This window comes from Girardinichthys multiradiatus, chromosome 2 (assembly GCF_021462225.1).
Source record: "Girardinichthys multiradiatus isolate DD_20200921_A chromosome 2, DD_fGirMul_XY1, whole genome shotgun sequence".
NCBI lineage: Eukaryota > Metazoa > Chordata > Actinopteri > Cyprinodontiformes > Goodeidae > Girardinichthys > Girardinichthys multiradiatus.
Window position 1 is genome coordinate 34,673,749 of NC_061795.1, and position 20,688 is coordinate 34,694,436.

General features: G+C 41.1%; 2 protein-coding genes across 2 annotated transcripts; one reads left to right on the plus strand and one right to left on the minus strand.

Annotated features, from left to right (window-relative positions):
• The first annotated feature begins 2,859 nt into the window (after positions 1–2,859).
• On the plus strand, positions 2,860–9,456 carry rag1 (recombination activating 1). The gene is made up of 4 exons (XM_047383353.1): positions 2,860–3,001; positions 4,008–4,364; positions 4,450–5,576; positions 6,341–9,456. The coding sequence occupies exons 2-4, from the start codon at positions 4,030–4,032 to the stop codon at positions 8,086–8,088; spliced, it is 3,210 nt and encodes a 1,069-aa protein (XP_047239309.1). The 5' UTR covers positions 2,860–3,001; positions 4,008–4,029; the 3' UTR covers positions 8,089–9,456.
• A 7,952-nt stretch (positions 9,457–17,408) lies between these two features.
• rag2 (recombination activating gene 2) lies at positions 17,409–20,162 on the minus strand. The gene is made up of 2 exons (XM_047349765.1): positions 19,996–20,162; positions 17,409–19,338 (listed from the first exon to the last, which is right to left on the minus strand). Exon 2 carries the CDS (start codon positions 19,322–19,324, stop codon positions 17,723–17,725), a length of 1,602 nt encoding a protein of 533 aa, XP_047205721.1. The 5' UTR covers positions 19,325–19,338; positions 19,996–20,162; the 3' UTR covers positions 17,409–17,722.
• Between the last annotated feature and the right edge of the window lie 526 nt (positions 20,163–20,688).

Consider the following 20,688-nt stretch of genomic DNA (forward strand, 5'->3'; position numbering starts at 1 on the left):
TTGTAAACTTTTCCCTGGAATAGATCCTCTTGTCAAAAAGGGAAGAGAAAATAAAGAAACCAAAACTGGTTCTGCTGTTGAAGGTCACATTTGGCCATATGCAGCAAATATAAGACACAATGCCTGCCAGTATTCATCCTGCTCCCCTGTTAGGCTGACAAGGCTGGGAACGACCCAACTGTTGTTTGGTGCCCACTGACAGTGTATCTAATGACTTGGATGGCAAATCCAAAGCAACAGTAACAGGCTCATGTGGTGGGTACACAATATTAATCCCCTGGATAATTAGAAACAAAAATGATCTTGGGTAAATACTCTTCATACCTGCTGGGACTCCACATCAAATGATGCTGTATAATCTAAACTTGTTACAAATAGGGAGTGAAATATGAAATAAAAAAGATAATCAAAATGTGCAACTATGAGCCATGGACAAGACAACAGAAACCCAACTTACATAGACGGTTTCTTGGATGCATTGCTTCTTTCCTGCATTTTTGGTCTGAAAACTCATTTAAAAAAATTACATGTCAAGTAAGCAATCACATTCTTTTTTCAACCAACTATGAACCACTGGTGTAGCTTCCTTTGTCATTGTGATTTACCGTATAATAGAATGACAGCTTGAATGGTAACATTTTTAATCCCACTAAATATTAAATTATAGTTTCCCTTCTTAGGCATCATTTCATGTGTGATCTGCTGTTTTTCTCACATTTATCCTTATAGTGCCTTGTAAGGTGTTCTTGCCTCTTTAATTGTTTCACATATTGTCATGTTACAACCACAAACTTCAATGTGCATAATGGGATTTTATGTGATAGGCCAAAACAAAGTAGAAAATAATTGCAAAGGGCAAGAAAAAGCTTATCCAGGATTTATTATTAAGAAAACTCTGGAAAGAGTGGTGTCCCTTTGAATAAAGCTACCCTGAGTCAATACTTTGTAAAGCACGCTTTTGCTGCAATAAAAAATGCAAGACTTTTGGGGTATGTCTCTACCACCTTTGCACATGTAACATACAGCTTAGAGCTGCTGTCCTGCTGGTAGGTGTACCTCTGATGCGGTTTTAATTGTTTTCAGACAAGCTTAAAAGTATTTCATAAAATGTTATGTCATAGACACAAAAAAAACACTGAATAGCTTTGCTTTCACATTTATTCAAACCTTCCTTTGCTGCCAAGCTTACAAGGTATGTCTCTATCAGATTTGTGCAAAACATTTCCAGTCATATTGGATCGAAAGCTCCTGTGAACATCTATTAGGATGTTTATGGTTTTGTCCTGCCAAAAAAGGTGAAAATTCACCCTTGTTTCAAAAACTTTGCTGCTTCTTTTTTATGTTGTTTTGTAGCTCTAGTGGCCTTCAGTTTTCTTCTTTTTTGACAGTATACTGACAGGAGAGGGGTGGAGAGGTGGGAAGACATGCAGCAAAGGTCGCCAGGGCCAGGAGTCAAACCAGTGACAGCTGGGTCAAGGACTAAAGCCTCTGAATATGGGTAGCGCGCTCTACCCCTGCGCCACCACCGCGCCACCTTTTGCAGCTTCCTACAGGTTTTCTTCCAGGACTGTCCTGTATTTAGCTCTGTTCTTCTCATTAGCTTTGACCAGCTTCCCTGTTCCTCCTGAAGGAAAGTGTTACCACAGCATAATGCTGCCACCACCTTGTTTCACAAATAGGATGGTATTTCCAAGGTGATGTGCAGTGTTAGATTTGTGCCACACCTAGCATTTTGCATGTAAGCCATAACGTTCCCAAAGTAGTGCATAACTGTAAGGAGTGTGCCAAAGGGTAGAAACGTTTTTGGAAATAAAAATCAAAGTGTACTGTACATATGTATTCAGTGCTCTGATAACCCTAACTAAATTCCTGTACAACCAATTACCTTCAGTAGCTTCCCCAAATGTGGCTTTTCTTATAAAGTAACACAACCAAGTTTTCGACAAAACAAACCCTGCAGGAAAACAAAACGCATTTGGAAAATGCCCTCTCATCAGGAAAAAACAATACTGTTTGATCTACGTGCAAAATGTAGACTAATGGAAAAATCTAACACTGGCCTTCACAATGAAATCACAGTTTGCACGGTGAAACATGGTGGTGGTGGCATTATGCTGTGGGGATGCTTATCTTTAGCAGGAACAGGGAAGCAGGTCAGATATGATATGAAGCTAAATACAGTGCAATACTGGAAGAAAACCTGTTAGAAGCTGCAAAATGGACTGTGGGGAAGGTTCACCTTTTAACAGGACAACAACCCTAAACACCTCAATGTATGTTCACAGATGCTCTCCATCCAATATGACAGAGACTGTAATGGAATGTTTTGCCCTAAGCTAGTAGGGACATACCTTGTATTCTTTTCTTTCCATTTCATAATTATTCTTTGCATTTATATACATTTCAATGAAATACAATGACGTTTGTTGTTGTAATGTGACAAAATATAGTAAAAGTGTTAGTACTTTTACAAGGCACTTTATAATATTCGTTCTCCTAAAATGCAGATAGTTTCCCGTCTTGCAGATCAGTTCTCCCATGATCTACTGTTTTTCTCTGTATGTTTGGCCTGCTGTTTGTCTAACAGTCTTTCTGTAGCAGTGGAACCACCTGGATGAGGTGAGCCTGCAGATGGATTTGAGGAGCACAGGATCAGTGTTTTGTGGTAAAAAGCTGTTTGTTTGGGTTTTGGTGTTCGATTCTGCATGCAGCAGTTGCAACTGCTCTTTGGGGTTGACCTTGTTTTTTTTTTTGTCAGCTGCTTGTATCAGGTGGCAGGAGTTGACTGTTGGGATTCCATCGCAGCAAGGGTATAAATACAGCATGGTATGGAGCAATCCTACTGTATGAAACCACAACTCCAAACTGTGACAGACTCTCCAAGACAAATACAGTGTATTGTGTGCACTGTGAAAGGAGGCCTGGCTCCAGGGCTTTCCTTGTGCTCCCATGCAGAAAGAGCCCCCAGGGGAGCCGGTGCCAGCTGAGACTGAAAAACAAGGTAAGAGCCCAGCTGACACACATGCATATGGGCTCAGCTGTTTGTCTCAGATGAGGGTTTAGCCCATGAAGCAGACATAGATCTAGGAAATGGAGTAGTCTGACAGATTTAAGCCTCCGGGGCAGAAAACACACAGAGAACCCTAAAAGATGGATAGACAGAGGATTCTACAGTGTGTCCATTATTGGAGTGAAATGGTAAGACTCTGTTAGTTTCCTAGATTGTTTGACCACCTTATTGTCAGAACTGGTAATAGAACATGGATTTTATGGAGGGAGACAACAGAAGGTATTTTAGAATAGCAATATTATAGATTTTACCTGTACAGTGTCATAAAACTACTTGGTGGGGATGAAATACAATTTCTAAGTATTGTAAAGCTGTGTTTGGAATAAGTCTTCCCTTGATGTTTATTCAATGTAAAGTTTTCCTGTTGTCTTTTATGCTTCAATTTGGTCAATATCTATGCATTATGAACTAGGTTTGCCCTGATTTTTTCCAACCCCGTTTAAAATGTCAGTTAAAGTCTCCCAGAGCTCCAATTTTCCCCACAGCCAAGAAAATGACAAACAGTGATGACTGACAACTTTGCAGAAATAAGGCTGTCCATTTAGAAAACGTCTCTGGGAATGATGGGTTTGAAGAGTAGAGAAATTAACATTTTGGTGTTGTATTGATCCTCCAATGTTTGACTCATGCATTTTACACAAGATCCAAATGCCACTTATGATATAATACACCATTCAAGGTTGAGGCTTTGGCTGTTCAATGGGATTTAAGGGTTTGTTGTGTATAAATTCAATAGAAATCAAGAAAGGCTTTTAGTTTGTGTCTAGGGCTCAGCTCTGAGAACACACCAAGCTTAAGTCCTAATGGGGGATTTGAACTATCCAGTCTTCTCTCTGTATCTGTTATTTCATGGACAGCTGGAATTATTTTAATACTTTTGCAGTGCATCGTATGAATCTCTCCTTTTATCTCTTCTCTTCTCTTCTCTCCTCTCAAGGGTCCTAGATCTAATTCTCATCATGGCAGCAGAGAGCCCAGAGACAGATGGTCCCAGATCCTTCATGCCTGCTGAGCTCCAACATCCCCACTCTAAGTATTCTCAGTGGAAGTTTAAGCTGTTTAGGGTGAAATCTATGGAGAAGGCACCTCTGCCCAGTGAAACACAGTCTGAGATAGGAGCTTCATTAGGGATCTCACCTCCTACTGCTCCACATATAGAGACAGATCATGGTGTGGGACTGGCGAGTGTTATGAAATTATGCCTTGGGGGAAAAAGCAAAGAAAATGTGGAGGGCCCTGGCAAGAGAGTGGATATGAAACTGCAGGAAATGGACACCCACATGAACCATCTCAGGTGATCAGCTATGGAAAGAAATCTATGAACATAATTTTGTCCTCTGTAATTCTTCCAGAGATAATGACTCTGTTTTTCAATGTAGGTGCCTGTGCCGCATTTGTGGAATGGCCCTGAGGAAGGTCAAAGGACCCGTGCATGATGTTCATGGAGATCTGGATGATGCAAGCAAGTGTGTGCTCCGTAAAATGGGCTGCAAGTTTACGAGCTGGCCAGAGGTCCTCCTGAAAGTCTTCAAGGTGGATGTGGCAGAGGACGCAGAATCCATCCACCCTCTTTCCTTCTGCCATCGCTGCTGGCAGGCTACCATACGTGGAGGGGGTGTCTGCAACTTCATCAGAACAAAAGTTCCAGAGTGGAAGCCCCATACCTCCCACTGCTCTCTGTGTTCCCCCAAAAAGTCATCATTTCAAAGGACTGGACGAAAGAGGAGGAAGGTTCTTCCTAAAGTCCAGAGTTTGGCAAAAAGAGTCAGGGGGGACTATGGTGACAGCATTGCTGTTGGTGAGAAGAGAGCCCTGAAACCCTTTGGAGACCGCCACAGTGCCGTGCTGAGGACCTGGAAAAAAAACGGCATCCAAAGAGAACAGTGGGTGAAGAACATTACGCACTGCCAGAATGACCACCTGAACACCAAACTGATTGCTGAGAAGCTGCCTGTGGATTACATCATTTCTTTCACCTGCCTGGTATGTGACCACCTGCTTTTTGATCCGGTTCAGTCCCCCTGTGGGCACCTCTTCTGCCGCAGCTGCATTATAAAATTTACTCACGTTCTGGGACCTCACTGCCCTGCATGCAACTTCTATTGTGTCCCCGATGATTTCATCCCTCCTGCCAAAACCTTCTTATCAACCCTCTACTCTCTGCCTCTGCTGTGTCCCTGTGAAGGCTGTGGCGAGTCCGTACAGTTAGGCGTGTTCAAGGCCCACTGTCTAAGCCATGAGTTGGAGAAAGGTGAAAACAAACACTTATCTCAGTTTCAAAGCTATCTGCTACCCAATAAGGGGGGAAGACCCCGCCAACACTTGCTCTCCTTAACCCGTCGTGCCCAGAAGCACCGATTGAGGGATCTAAAGACCCAGGTGAAGGTGTTTGCAGACAAAGAGGAAGGCGGTGATCTGAAGTCTGTGTGTTTGACACTGTTTCTGCTCGCTCTGAGATCTGGGAATGAACACCGGCAGGCAGATGAGCTGGAGGCCATGATGCAAGGTAAAAAGCTATTTTAAGCCTTTTGTTCAATTGGTGCAGCAATGGATGGCAATAAAAAAGAGACATAAAAACAGCTGTTAACTATGATAGTGTTTGCAAATTAATATCACCCCTTCCTCTGAGGAAAACATGCATCTCATAAATAATGAGTTTAAAAGTTCAATACTGAAAGGAGAGAAAGTGGTCTCTGTCATTTGATCAGAAAATCATTGCATTATATACCTCTGTTAGAAACACAGTTATTTCTAATCCCCCCTTGGCTTCTATTCATCTTGTCTGTCAGTCCATCATTCTCACACTCCCTTTACTGCACAGTAACAAGTCTTGTGAAGGGGTTGTTAGAATCAAAACAACATCAGTAGCGCTTGTATCTGCAAATTACACAGACAGCACCATCCTTTTCTCCGGGGAATTGCAGGCAGCTGGTGTCTGTTTTCATCTTCAGCCAATACATCACTTTTGCCAGCTTCACTTTTGCCAGTTTTACTCTGTCCCTTTCTAACATCTGGAAAACAGGAAGTATTGGATCTTGGATAATGTGTTTGTGGGCTTTTGATGTTAATATGTTCACATTAAGGTGGAAAATTTGTAATTCCTTCTGCCTCACTGTGGAAATTACACTAAATGTAGGAAAATAACTGAGCAAATGGTAGATTCTGCATTTTGTTTTTCAAATCATAAGACATTATGATTGTGCATCTGCAAACCTGTTGTTTTGTTTTGCTCACAAACTTATTCTCCTTGCATTGTCTCTCTCTCTGCAGGCAGAGGCTTTGGATTGAGTCCTGCTGTGTGCCTGGCCATCCGGGTCAACACATTCCTGAGCTGTAGCCAGTATCACAAGATGTATCGGACGGTCAAAGCTACAAGTGGCCGCCAGATCTTTCAGCCCTTGCACACTCTCCGAGCTACAGAAAAGGAGCTCCTCCCTGGCTTTCACCAGTTTGAATGGCAGCCAGCTCTCAAAAATGTGTCCACGTCTTACAATGTTGGCATCATCAATGGGCTGTCAGGATGGACCTCCTCGTTGGACGACTCCCCAGCTGACACCATCACCCGACGCTTTCGCTATGACGTGGCGCTTGTGGCAGCGCTGAAGGATCTTGAGGAGGACATCATGGAGGGGTTGAGAGACACTGGCATGGAAGATAGTGCTTGTACCTTGGGCTTTAGAGTCATGATCAAGGAGTGTTGTGACGGCATGGGTGATGTTAGCGAGAAGCACGGTGGAGGACCACCTGTTCCTGAGAAGGCTGTCCGTTTCTCTTTCACTGTCATGTCGGTCTCTATTCAGGCTGAAGACGGCCAGGAGGAGGTCACGATTTTCACAGAGCCGAAGCCCAATTCAGAACTTTCCTGTAAACCCCTTTGCCTAACGTTTGTGGATGAGTCAGACCACGAGACTCTCACTGCTGTTTTGGGGCCTATAGTTGCAGAGCGAAATGCGATGAAAGAGAGCAGGCTCATTTTATCCATGGGGGGCATGCTGCGCTCCTTTCGCTTCCACTTTAGGGGCACAGGTTATGATGAAAAGATGGTGCGGGAGATGGAGGGCCTGGAAGCTTCAGGATCAACATACATCTGCACTCTGTGTGACTCCAGTCGTGCAGAGGCTGCTCAGAACATGGTGTTACACTCCATCACCCGCAGTCATGATGAGAACCTGGAACGTTATGAGATATGGAGAACCAACCCATTTTCTGAGTCTGTAGATGAATTGAGAGACAGAGTCAAAGGAGTCTCGGCCAAGCCCTTCCTGGAGACCCAGCCCACTATGGATGCATTGCACTGTGACATTGGCAATGCCACTGAATTCTACAAAATCTTCCAGGATGAAATCGGGGAAGTGTATAAAAAGGCCAACCCGAGCAGAGAGGAACGGCGCAGCTGGCGGGCAGCCTTGGACAAACAGCTGAGGAAGAAGATGAAGCTTAAACCAGTGATGAGGATGAATGGGAACTATGCCCGAAGATTAATGACCATGGAGGCCGCCGAGGTAGTTTGTGAACTGGTGCCCTCAAAGGAAAGGGGAGAGACCCTGAGGGAGCTCATGAGGCTCTACCTCCAAATGAAACCTGTGTGGCGTGCCACCTGTCCAGCAAAGGAGTGCCCGGACCAGCTGTGCCGCTACAGTTTTAACTCCCAGCGCTTTGCCGACCTGCTCTCCTCTACCTTCAAGTACAGGTACAATGGAAAAATAACCAATTACCTGCACAAGACCCTGGCCCATGTGCCTGAAATCATAGAGAGAGAAGGATCCATTGGAGCCTGGGCCAGCGAGGGGAACGAGTCAGCAAACAAACTGTTCAGGCGTTTCAGGAAGATGAATGCACGTCAATCAAAGGCCTTTGAACTGGAGGACGTGCTGAAACACCACTGGCTCTACACCTCTAAGTACTTGCAGAAGTTTATGGAGGCTCACAAGGACTCTGCTAAAGCTTTCCAGGCAACAATTGATCCAGAAGAGATCCAGGATGATGATGATTTGACTGTGGAAATCACCGGGTTTTGATTTCTGTTATACTAACTCTTTGATTTATTTTAAGCCAGTTGATAATCTGCCATTTACCTCAATGTTTATATATTCTTACTTTCAATTCTTATCGATGTTCAATGCAATAGAGAAATAGAGTCTGTGTAGATGTCCTCAGGTAAACTTAAAAACGTTGACAGTTATTTTAATAAAAATTGTTTTAGATTGTTTTTTATTGTTATTTTTAGCATTGTTAAAATGTTTTGATAAAACAAAATACTTTTTCTTTAGCGAACAATATTTTGCACTCAAAAATAATGTTTTCAAATTCTATGCAACAATTTATACACTTTTTCATTGACATTTCACTATCGTATTTAATTTGAACTACACTCTTTGGTTAAATGTCTGTTCTTCCAAAATAACAGAGGAACTCACTGTAAACACAACAAAAGTTTATTTTCTTTGCTTTTTACAACTTCTTTTAAAAAAATCTTTTCTGTATGTGAAATATGGCACATTTTATTGTATTGCAAGGATATGACACATTTATGAATTTATAGAGAGGGGATATTTATGGAAGCAGATGAAAGAGCTGTACGTCATGGAGTGAAATTGTGTTAAAAAAGACCACATTTTGGGCCACTGTATTAATATATCATTTTAGCCAAAGGAAAATGCAATCACAGGGACCTAAATGTTCTTTGTTTCATGAGTGCCCTCTGAAAAAGATGAGTTTAGTGCTTTATCGTAAGGTCCCGAGGGGATAGAATAGATGCCGGGTCACTTTAAAGCAATTTATTTATCTCTTTTAGGCTTTGCACAGCTTAGGATAGATGATAGTTTTTCAAAGTCTTCTCATAAAATGAAGCATATACTGACCTTTTTTGTTGATATCATAAGAATATAGTGTGGTCCATTAGAAAGCCTAATACTCCATGGACTCTACAACAAGAAGGGATTTTTCTTCACTTTTGTTTCGGACCTGGTTCCTTTTTTCCTTCAGCATTTCTTCACTGCCATTGTTGACAGAGAAGAGGAATGGGCAGGACCAGAAAGTCTCATTTGTTGGCAACTTTATTTGTTTGATTGATTGATAATATTGTCTTTGTCTGCCCTCGCTATTTTGAATTGTGACAGGCAATTTTCCTTTTCTTTCTTGATTGAATGTTTGATTTTCCTTTACTGCCGTATGTTTAACCATACAAATGCAATGAAATATTCTGGGTTTCGCTGGTGATCTTCCCAGAAAAACAAAATATTACACTACAGCTCTGCTGTTTTGTGTTGATTTTCCTGTACTGTCAGTCAGCCTCACTGTCTTATTGAAAAATTGTTTTTGTGCATGATGGAGTATGTACTTTTTCTCTTTAAAATAAAGACAATACTTGAACTGATTACAAATAATTTAAATGTTTATATGATTTTTTTATTAACTACAAAAGACCACTTGTTTAACTCTAGAGTAGGAATGAAAAAAACTCTTGAAATACACCATATATTACAGTGCTATTAACTTTTTTTTGTTCAATGTCTTTTTATTATTTTAATACAAACAATACAAAAACAATAACAAGAACACACACAACATAAAAACCCCTCCCAACCCACCCCTCCTACACCTGATCAATGATTCCAAAACGTATTCATCTTGTACTCATAAGACAGCCAAAGCCAGTTTCAGGTTTGTGCAGAAATGATACACCAGCATTTGACCATTACACAAATTTATGTGCTAAAATTCCTTCAACATAAGACATAAATGGTTGCCAAATATAATATAATTTTGTAACAGATCCCCTGACTGTATATCTAATCTTCTCCAAATTAATGTGAGACATGACTTCTCTTAACCAGTGTCCATATACAGAAGGCTGCGGATCCTTCCATCTATAAAGAATGACTCTCCTGGCCAGTAAAAAGCAGAAAGCTAACATAGTCTCCTGATGTTTGCTGAGGGAAACATCTACTGGGACCAGCCCAAAAAGAGAGATGAATGGTGACGGACGCACAGTTCATCCAAATATTCCTGAGAAAGTGTCAAAAATAGATTGCCAATACCCATGCAGCCTTGGACAAGTCCAGAACGTATGTAAAAGTGTAGCTGGAGATTGTTTACATAGATCACAAATCCACATCCCGTCCATCCCTTTGTCCTTGGGCCAATGCAAACGATGTACCACCTTGAATTGGAATTCATTGGAAGAATTAATATTTTGAACAACCTTTTGCTAAACAGAGTCTGTTATGGATTCCTCCAGGTCCATCTCCCACCTGTATTTCAAAGAGTCCAAATTGGTGTCATTACATGAACTGAGCAATGTATAAACTCTGCTCATGGAAAGTTTTGTGTCAGGCTTCCATTCCAGAATCTTATCCACAAGAGAAGTGGAAGGATATAGAGGAAAACCCCCAGAGTTTGACATCACAAAATGTATCAATTGCAAGTACCTGAAGAAATGTGATTTTTGAATATCAAATTTCTGTGCCAGCTGCTCAAAAGAAGCAAACTTATTATCTACATAGAGATTATATAATGACTTTATGCCTTTTAGACGCCAAGCATTAAAAGCTGAATCTATCAAGGAGGGGGCAAACATGTGATTATTTAATACTGGAGCAGCCAGTAACAACCCTGTACACTGGTTCAAGATTTTTACTGTGTGGGATACGACTGGGTTAGATGTATAGGAAGCCACTGATTGTTTAAAAGGTAATTGGGAACAGAGTAAAGCAGGGAGAGAACTAGATGTGATTGAATTCCTTTCCAAGATCACCCAACCTGGAACAGGAGTGTCCTTCTCCAACCAATACAATAAGGTTCTAATAGTGGCTGCCAAGTAATAACACATGAAGTTAGGGAATGACATCCCTCCAAGATTACGGGGCAGCTGCAGCATCTTACTGCCAATTCGTGGATGTTTTTTATTCCAAATAAATGTTGATAACTCACTGTTCAAGTTGGAAAAGAAAGATTTAGTAAGGAACACTGGCACGTTCTGGAATAGCTAAAGAAATTTGGGCAGTATTGTCATTTTAATTGAGTTGATTCTACCCCCAAGGGATAGAGGCAGGGATGCCCACCAAGCAATGTTCTTCCTAAGATCCACCAGTAGAGGGAGATAGTTTGCCTTATAGAGGTCCTTATGGCTACGAGTTATCCAAATATCCAGGTATTTAAATTTATTAGAACACATTTTAAAAGGAACAGGGCCTATGTGCTTCCCCTCCACTGAAGTTACAGGCAACAGCTCACTTTTTTGAAAATTAACCTTATAGCCAGATATCTTCCCAAATTTTTGAAGTAAGATAAGCAACTCAGGAATACTAGATGAAGGGTCTGAACTGTACAAAAGTGTATCATCAGCATATAAGGAGACTTTATGTTCAGTACCAAACCAATTTATACCTTTAATTCCCGGATCGTCCCGCAAAACCACCGCAGGTGGTTCAATTGCAATTGCGAATAAAAGTGGCGAGAGTGGACACCCCTGCCTCGTGCCACGTTTTAATTCAAAATAGCTGGAAAAATTACTGTTAGTGCGAACAGTCGCCATTGGCGAGGTATATATCAACTTCACCTGTGAAATAAACTTAGGGCCAAAATTTAACACCTCCAAGGTCTTAAAGAGGTAGTTCCACTCCACCTGGTCAAACGCTTTCTCTGCATCTAATGAAAGTAAATCCTCATCACAAGTATGAGCGGGTGGGGCGGGTGTGTACAACACGTCCAACAGTCGCCTAATATTGAAGAAAGACTGGCGATTTTTAATAAAACCTGTCTGGTCAGGTGAAACGATTGTGGGGACAATCCGTTTAATTCGTTTTGCCAATATTTTTGTAAGAATTTTAACATCGGTGTTTAGGAGTGATATCGAGTGATATGAACTGTAGTTTAATGGGTCTTTTTCTTTCTTTAATAACAGTGAGATTATGGCTTGACACATAGACAATGGTAATAGTTGTGTGGCCAAAGATTCCTCAAAAGCGGATAATAATAAAGGAGAAAGTAGGTCTGAAAATTTCTTTAAAAATTCCGTGGGGAAGCCATCTGGCCCTGTAGACCTTCGGTTTGGCATGGTTAGATTATCTCTTCTTGAGAAAGATCTTTCTCCAGCTTGTTAGACAGGTTGGGACTTACCGAAGGGAATCTAACATCCCTAAAAAAATCTTCTAATTCGAATGGGTTAAATGATGAATGACTCAGAGGTATATAAAGGCCGGTGAAATTTGCTGAAACAATTATTAATTCCAGCATTGTCACAACATTTAACGCCTTGAACATCGTTTATTGCAACGATATCCTGGCCAGTCGATCGCCCAGCCTTCTCACCATGCTCGTAATAGCCATACCTAGATTTGGAAAATAAATACTCAGCCTGCCGGATAGATAGGATGTTAAATTCAGTTTGTAGTAATGTACGTTTCTTCAGGAAATCTTGTAAGGCAGATTGGCTGTATTGCCTGTCTAGCCACAAAATCTCATCTGTCAACAGTTTTAGCCACTCCAGGCTTTTCTTGTTTTTTATTTGCAGAGTAAGAGATGACTTGACCCCTCAAGTAGGCCTTCAGTGACTCCCACACAGTGCCAGAAGGCATCCCCGGTGTTCGATTAACATCAATGAAAAATTGTATTTCTGACGAGAGCATTTTGACAAAGTCTTCATTGGATAAAAGTATAGGATTAAGTCGCCAAGGCCGATAGACCAATTGTGTGACCGGGACATTCAGATTCATTATAAGAGGGCCATGATCAGAAATGACTATTGCGCCATAATCACATTTCCTCACTAAAGGCAAAATCCGTTTATCAAGAAGAAAGTAGTCAATCCGTGAGTAAGTCTTATGAACAGAGAAGAATGAGTAAGATCAAAAAACGCCACACGTCTACCACACCATAAGTTCTAAGAAATGAGTTAATTGACTGGGCAGATTTAGAAAGACTTATTTTACCTACTGTGCTACGATCAGAAGATGATAGCACGCAGTTCAAATCTCCCCCAATTATGAGATTGTGTTTTGAAATGTTAGGCAATTTTGAAAAAAAAGGTATTATAGAACATGTGATCATCCCAGTATGGTGCATATACTGAGGCTAAAATTACCGGAAGTGCAAATAACTTTCCGACCACAATAACATAATGTCCAGCAGTGTCTTAATGTACAGGGGTTGGACAATGAAACTGAAACACCTGGTTTTAGACCACAATAATTTATTAGTATGGTGTAGGACCTCCTTTTGCGGCCAATACAGTGTCAATTCGTCTTGGGAATGACATATACAAGTCCTGCACAGTGGTCAGAGGGATTTTAAGCCATTCTTCTTGCAGGATAGTGGCCAGGTCACTACGTGATACTGGTGGAGGAAAAAGTTTCCTGACTCGCTCCTCCAAAACAACCCAAAGTGGCCCAATAATATTTAGATCTGGTGACTGTGCAGGCCATGGGAGATGTTCAACTTCACTTTCATGTTCATCAAACCAATCTTTCACCAGTCTTGCTGTGCGTATTGGTGCATTGTCATCCTGATACACGGCACCGCCTTCAGGATACAATGTTTGAACCATTGGATGCACATGGTCCTCAAGAATGGTTCGGTAGTCCTTGGCAGTGACGTGCCCATCTAGCACAAGTATTGGGCCAAGGGAATGCCATGATATGGCAGCCCAAACCATCACTGATCCACCCCCATGCTTCACTGTGGGCATGCACCGTAACTCTCCCGGATGTGGGGAAAACAGTAAAGGTGGACTCATCACAGAACAATACATGTTTCACATTGTCCACAGCCCAAGATTTGCGCTCCTTGCACCATTGAAACCGACGTTTGGCATTGGCATGAATGACCAAAGGTTTGGCTATAGCAGCCCGGCCGTGTATATTGACCCTGTGGAGCTCCCGACGGACAGTTCTGGTGGAAACAGGAGAGTTGAGGTGCACATTTAATTCTGCCGTGATTTGGGAAGCTGTGGTTTTATGTTTTTTGGATACAATCCGGGTTAGCACCTGAACATCCCTTTCAGACAGCTTCCTCTTGCGTCCACAGTTAATCCTGTTGGATGTGATTCGTCCTTCTTGGTGGTATGCTGACATTACCCTGGATACCGTGGCTCTTGATACATCACAAAGACTTGCTGTCTTGGTCACAGATGCACCAGCAAGACGTGCACCAACAATTTGTCTTCTTTTGAACTCTGGTATGTCACCCATAATGTTGTGTGCATTTCAATATTTTGAGCAAAACTGTGCTCTTACCCTGCTAATTGAACCTTCACACTCTGCTCTTACTGGTGCAATGTGCAATCAATGAAGACTGGCTACCAGGCTGGTCCAATTTAGCCATGAAACCTCCCACACTAAAATGACAGGTGTTTCAGTTTCATTGTCCAATCCCTGTACACTAGATACTGTAAATTGTACCTGCTTACTAATTAAGATTGTGACCCCTCTCGATTTAGATTGGAAATTAGATTGATACTCCTGGCCAGACCATCGCCTGCTCAAATACATATAATCTGCTGCCTGCACATGGGTCTCCTGTAGAAAAGCAATATTAGCATCAAGTCATCTCAAATGTGTCATAATATTCCTAAATTTAACTGGGCCATTGAGTGATTTCAAATTCCAACTTACAAAGTTAACTGGGTGACTGTTAACAAGACTATTAGTATTAGAACTGATCATCTGTGGCCAATTTGACTGTAATATGATGCACACAAACCATCACAAGAAGATACCTGGTAAATAACATTCTTAAAACAGACAGATCCGGTGTAGTCCCGCCCCTCTCTCCTGGATAAACAAGGAGAACACAACAAACAGGAAATCCACACATTTGTGCTTGCATTGGCGAACTTAGCAAAAAAGAAAAAGGTTTTCCCGATTTAAAAACACTTAAAGCGAAGAGGGCTGCAGCTGCGCGCCCGGTGTAATATTTCCACGCATTCTTGATAGTAGTGGAGCTGAGCAAAAATAACTCGCCTGACTTCCTCCCACCCAGAATTCAATGGGAGCGGTCAATAGGCGGTACCTTATCCAACTGCAGATATCGGTTTTTATAGAGGCAAGAATGTCCAACATCCACAATAATACGTCCGCCTCACTGGGGGTCGGCGAAGGAGGTGTTGAGTTCCCGGCATTAGATGTACTCTGCCCCGAGGCGGTTTCGGGCCTAGCAGCCGCAGAACCCATAAGCTTATGTTTTCTCAAGCTTGTGGCCATTACTCTGCCCTTCCATTATAAATTCACTCAAGACTCGAGTTAAGATACCTCAAAAAGTCAAAGTAGCAAGAATATATAATCGGAAACCATGTATAACAAATGACTGGAGCGGGAGCCCACGCCAAACACGTCTTTCTCCTCAACCGCCATAGAGCGCCCCCCATATAATATTAACTGAAAAAAAAAAATTGAGATATGATGTGAATTTTGACGGGGAGGTTTTAAATTTTAATGACATTCAAATGCTTTAGATATTTAAATTAGAATAATACACATTATAAAGATTAATTACACACAGGCGTGTGATGTTGTCAAGCCTTTATTTCTGTTAAATATAAAGTTTTTCCCTTTACAGCTAATGAAAATACAACATTTAGAATATTAGATCGGACCAATCAAAAAAATTACATTTTATTTCAGAAATGTGAGCTTAATGATTAGTATGTTTATTACCTGCCTAAAAGTGATTTTCAAAAAGTGATTTTAATTGGAAATACATGCCTCATTGGAATGCATGTCCTAATTTATTGAATATGACTGTATGCAAAAAAAAAACATGGGACAATAAAACAAAACAAGTGAAATTTGGGGTTTGGATGAGGTGTAGATGGAAGAACAGAGACTAGAAGATGCCAAAGTGAAGGCTATCACAATAGCTGAGCTGGGAAAAAAATGAGGGCATGGATAATCTTCTCAATGAAAATTGAATAAATGTCTGGTCCTTAGCAAGGGCCCAACATTGGAAAGAAGTGTTTTTTTTTTGACACTTGCATTTAGGCTGTTTATTAAAAGAAAGTGTGTTGTCAAAAAAATAACACCCACAATTCCCACACAATAAATGTAATTCTTTAAATACAACAGAATAAGAGAAACCACAAGTCAAAATAGGGAAGACAAGAGAAAAAAATGTCAGGTTTTGGAGACGTGTTATTGATCTTAATAAATCAGGAACAGGCTACAAGAAAATAAATTCCAAAATGCCCCTACCTATATCTACAGATAAAGCAATAGTATAAAGCAACTAGATCTATGACAAGCAACCTGTGTTTATCTTGCTTTTATGCACTGTCAGGAGATGGAAAAAGGATCTCCAAAACTCACTGAGGCAATTTATTTCAGCATGAGACTATTTCTGTTGAATCAAAAATTTATTTTATGGCTTACACATTTTTATCAGGGGTAAAAATAAATGTAGATGTTTCTTTATATGTGGTCATTTTCTTTTTGATTATAAATTTAGTTTTAGAAAGATGCATTTTTTATTAATGTCTTTTCTTTACTTGTTAGGGATTATTTTATATTACAAATTGATCATTTGTTAATGCAAGGTTAAAAACCCATGGAAAGATATTAGAGTCCTTTGACCGGACTTTGAGAATCCAGCATCAATTCAATTCAATTCAGTTTTATTTATATAGCGCCAATTCACAACACATGTTGTCTCAAGGCATTTCCCAACAGTCAGGTACATACAATTAGTCCTAACCATCAGATTCAGTTATTTATTCAAATTGGATAAAAAGTTTTTCTGTCTAAGGAAACCCAGCAGATTGCATCCAGTCAGTAACTTGCAGCATTCCCTCCTCCTGGATGAGCATGTAGAGACAGTGGACAGTCACTGGCGTTGACTTTGCAGCAATCTCTCATACATGCATGTAGCAATAGTGGAGAGGAAAAACTCCCTTTTAACAGGAAGAAACCTCCAGCAGAACCAGGCTCAGTGTGAGCGGCCATCTGCCACGACCGACTAGGGGTTTAAGAGAAAGAACAGAGCAGAGACACAAAGAGAACAAAGAAGCATTGATCCAGGAGTCCTTTCTATGGGAAGGAAAAGTAAATGTTAATGGATGTAGCTCCTTTAGTCGTTTCACCTAGAAGAAAGAACAGATAAACTCTGAGCCAGTTTTCAAGGTTAGAGTCTGAAAAAGAGCACATATAATTAGTTACAGTAAAGCTCAGTCAATTACCATGTCTAAGAGAGAGAAAGGGTTAAACACTAAAAGACAGGGCCATGTGGATCATCGATAGAGGGTGAGCATTAAGTTGTTGCCAGCAGAAGCTTGGACGATTCCCCTCTCCAGAAAGGTGTCACAGGTAGACACAACAACAAGAAACTCAAACAATTAAAAGTCACAAAAGGTATTTTGAATTTTATTTTCATCACTCATTTTTTTTCATTACATTTTATTTAGTAATTGTACCTTTAGATTCACAAGGAAATATATGAAGACCATAATTGAGGAGGCCTTAAAAAATATTAGAAAGTATTGCTTTATTTAAAAAAATGAAATGAAATGATAAAGATATATGGAAAGAAAAATTTGCTCACAATCATGCATTTCTATTCATAATTTTTTAGAAAGTATGCAGCTTGTACAACTGATTTGCATGCCAAGACAAACACTTTTAATACAAATTGAAATTTCCACCACCATTACAAAGAAAACCGAAGTTAATCAAAAAGTCTCTTAAAAAAGCTTTTTTTGGATGGAGACATTTTGAACATGAAGGCTCCATTTCTGTCCTTCACTTTCATTGGTGTGCGCCTCACTGGAATGACCTGTCGAGGTGGGGTCATCTCCTGGAAAGGCAGGCCTCCGTGATCCAAACAAAAGTACTTTTTGCTTCCCTGAGAGAGTTTGACTAACAGGGTCTCGGACAGCTCCATGCACTGGGCATGGACCCAGTGTCCCCCCTCCCCTTTGGAGCAGAAAATCATAGCCGGGCGGTGGAGCTCTGTGGAGTAGAATGGCTCCCATGTGTTGGGGTCGACCTGACAGCCTAAGCAACATTTGGTCCAGTACCCAGTTTGTGATTCATCCTCCTCATCCTCTTCATTGTAAGTGTCACCCTCATCATCGCTAGTGTTTTCCAGCTCGTGTGGCTCCCTACCAAAATAGAGCTCCTCTGAGTCCTCAAGCGGAGTGGAGTTTTCGTAATCTGTTGATTCCTGGCTGCATGCCTGGGTCTTTTCTTCCTCACTGTATTCTTTCTCTTGTTGGAAACTGACGTGATAGAAGTAATGCACATCAGGCTGGGATGGCCTTCCTTCAGTGGGAACAGCCAACAGGATGCACCCGTCTCCAGCACTCCCGCCAAACCATGTACGACTATGAATGATATCTGGAGTCCACCTGGGAGGTTCTAGGTGGTCAATGTGGATCCCCTTCTCATCCAGAAGGACTGTGCTGCATTCCATCCTCTTCTGGGAGTCAGACTGGTATCCGCCTAACACAATATATCTATGAGAGGGACCTGTGCGTGTGATGATGGCGCTAGAGATAGACAGGCCAGAATCTAAGGTCTCGCAGGAAAGTAAGGGGCTTCCCTGCAGAAGTTCTACACGTAGGCGAAACAGGCGAGGAGGACGTGAGTCAGAGGTGATTGAGTGGCCTCCAATAAAGTAAACACAGTCCTCTCTGGCAAGAGCAACATGAAATGACTGTCCATCACTGAGCTCAGGTAAAGTGTGAGCAGAGGCGCACCCAAACTCAAGATCAAAGAGGAAAACCTGGGGAGGACAGTCAACGACACTGTTCCACCTTTCTGTGGTCCGCTCTCCTGTAGGGATGTAGGACCTGCCCCCAAACATTACACAAGCTGTCTTCCCACGGCTTTGAACTATGCTCATTGCATGGCCATACCGAGCCCCTGGCACTTCTCCCACCAGCTCTTTCTCTTTGCACTTGAGCACAAGTTTGCGATTGCAACCTCGACTGTCCATAGTCAGCAGGTACAAGCTTGATGAAATCTCATTATTTGGGGTGCGGCCTCCATGGATGAGATAACTCTCTGGGAGCCCGTCATAGGGGTCGAGGCGGCAGACAGCTGGACAGCGCAGTGGAGGGAGGTAGCTTGAGTCGTTGGAGAAGGATATGGCCCTCAACTTCATCTCACCATTTTTAAACCGGACACCAAAGATTCCAGTCGGACACAAACGCTTTGGCCAACCTTTCTGGCCGAACAGGAGGATTTCTCCATCCAGTTGTAGCAGGGAGCAGCCTGGCTGCAGGAGGCCTGCACAGTTCACTGGAGTTAATGGTTGCAGGGTCATGATCCACCAGGTGCCTGCATCAAAACAGCATTCAAACACACAAACACAATGTGCTAGTCAGTCAGCTGTTGTTTGTTTTCGCTGAGGGCTTTTAAATTTCTACTTCCTTTTTTTCATGTCAACAACCACAATAAATGTAATTTTGATATCAACAATGACACAAACAAACACTACATGGTCATGGCTTTAAGTCTCTATCCCTTTGGTCATTGACAAATACAAGTATTTGCTTTGGTTACAAATACCAAAATAGTTCTTATATTTAAATACTTTATAACAGATATAACAAATAAAATACAAACAGGTTTTTAAGCTACATTGTCACACTTCTAATACTACTAACAAAGCAAGGTGTCTGGTGTTGGAATGTATGCTGCAAATTTTCAAAGCAGTGACTGTTTTATTATTTATTTTAGACAGCTATATAAATAAACAAATCTAAATTATGTTTCCCTTTATTTCCCACAGAAGCTTGCATTTAAACTTTATAGCTTTCAGTTTGAGCCTCATAGCCAAGCATGAATCTTTTTCAGGAGATTAGTCAGAGGCAATGAATACGATTACAATAAGTAAATGCCCTTTTCCAGCTTAAACAGTAACATGAGAATGGAAAGTACAAGAACTGAGTCCTTTACTAATCCTAAAGCTACTTTATATTTTAATTTGCTTACCTTACAAGCAGCAGTGAGAAATAGTGGCCAAGTTCAATTTTAATGTAAATCCTGTGTTAGCTAAGAAGAAGCTTAAGAGCTCTTTTTGTAGCGGATCTTTGATGAAGGCAGAAAGTGGTTGAGATTGTGAAGCTTCGTTGACTCTCAAACACTTCCAGATCTTGAGGTTAACAGTCTGTGACTGCTGCATGCTGGCAGGTGTGCCGAGCAAGTTATTACAGTTCTCAGTACTTTAACTGTACATCAGCTATATTATAAAGAGCACAATTGAGTTTTTGAAACTGTTGAAAAACTGTTAAAATATTTTAGGAAAATTACCCCCCCCCCCCTCCTTTTCCCCTATTTTATTAATTTAGTGGTTTAGATGAAGATTAAAGCACATTCATTTGTTTGGTGTTTAACCGCATTCCCAGGAAATTGCATTTATGCACAATATTTTCTGATTATTTTTCAAAACCCATATACACTCAATGGCCACTTTATTAGGTACACCTTGCAGGAACATAGTGCTGATAGACAATTAGAAAATGAAAAAGTTGGATTTAAATGACTGTGGTTTGTTGGTCCCATATGACTGTATTTGTCATTATGCAGTTGTGAAAGTACAGAATGTGAACATGGCAAAATAAAGTTAGTTTAATAAGAAAAAGAATAAAACTCACAAAACTTAGGAACAGCTCTTAAAACACAGGC

Coding starts and splice junctions, on each gene's coding strand:
- rag1 (XM_047383353.1), top strand. CDS start 4,030: ATGGCAGCAGAGAGCCCAGAGACAGATGGTCCCAGATCCTTCATGCCT. Junction 4,365..4,449: donor ACCCACATGAACCATCTCAG/GTGATCAGCTAT, acceptor TTTTCAATGTAG/GTGCCTGTGCCGCATTTGTG. Junction 5,577..6,340: donor GCTGGAGGCCATGATGCAAG/GTAAAAAGCTAT, acceptor CTCTCTCTGCAG/GCAGAGGCTTTGGATTGAGT.
- rag2 (XM_047349765.1), bottom strand. CDS start 19,324: ATGACCCTGCAACCATTAACTCCAGTGAACTGTGCAGGCCTCCTGCAG.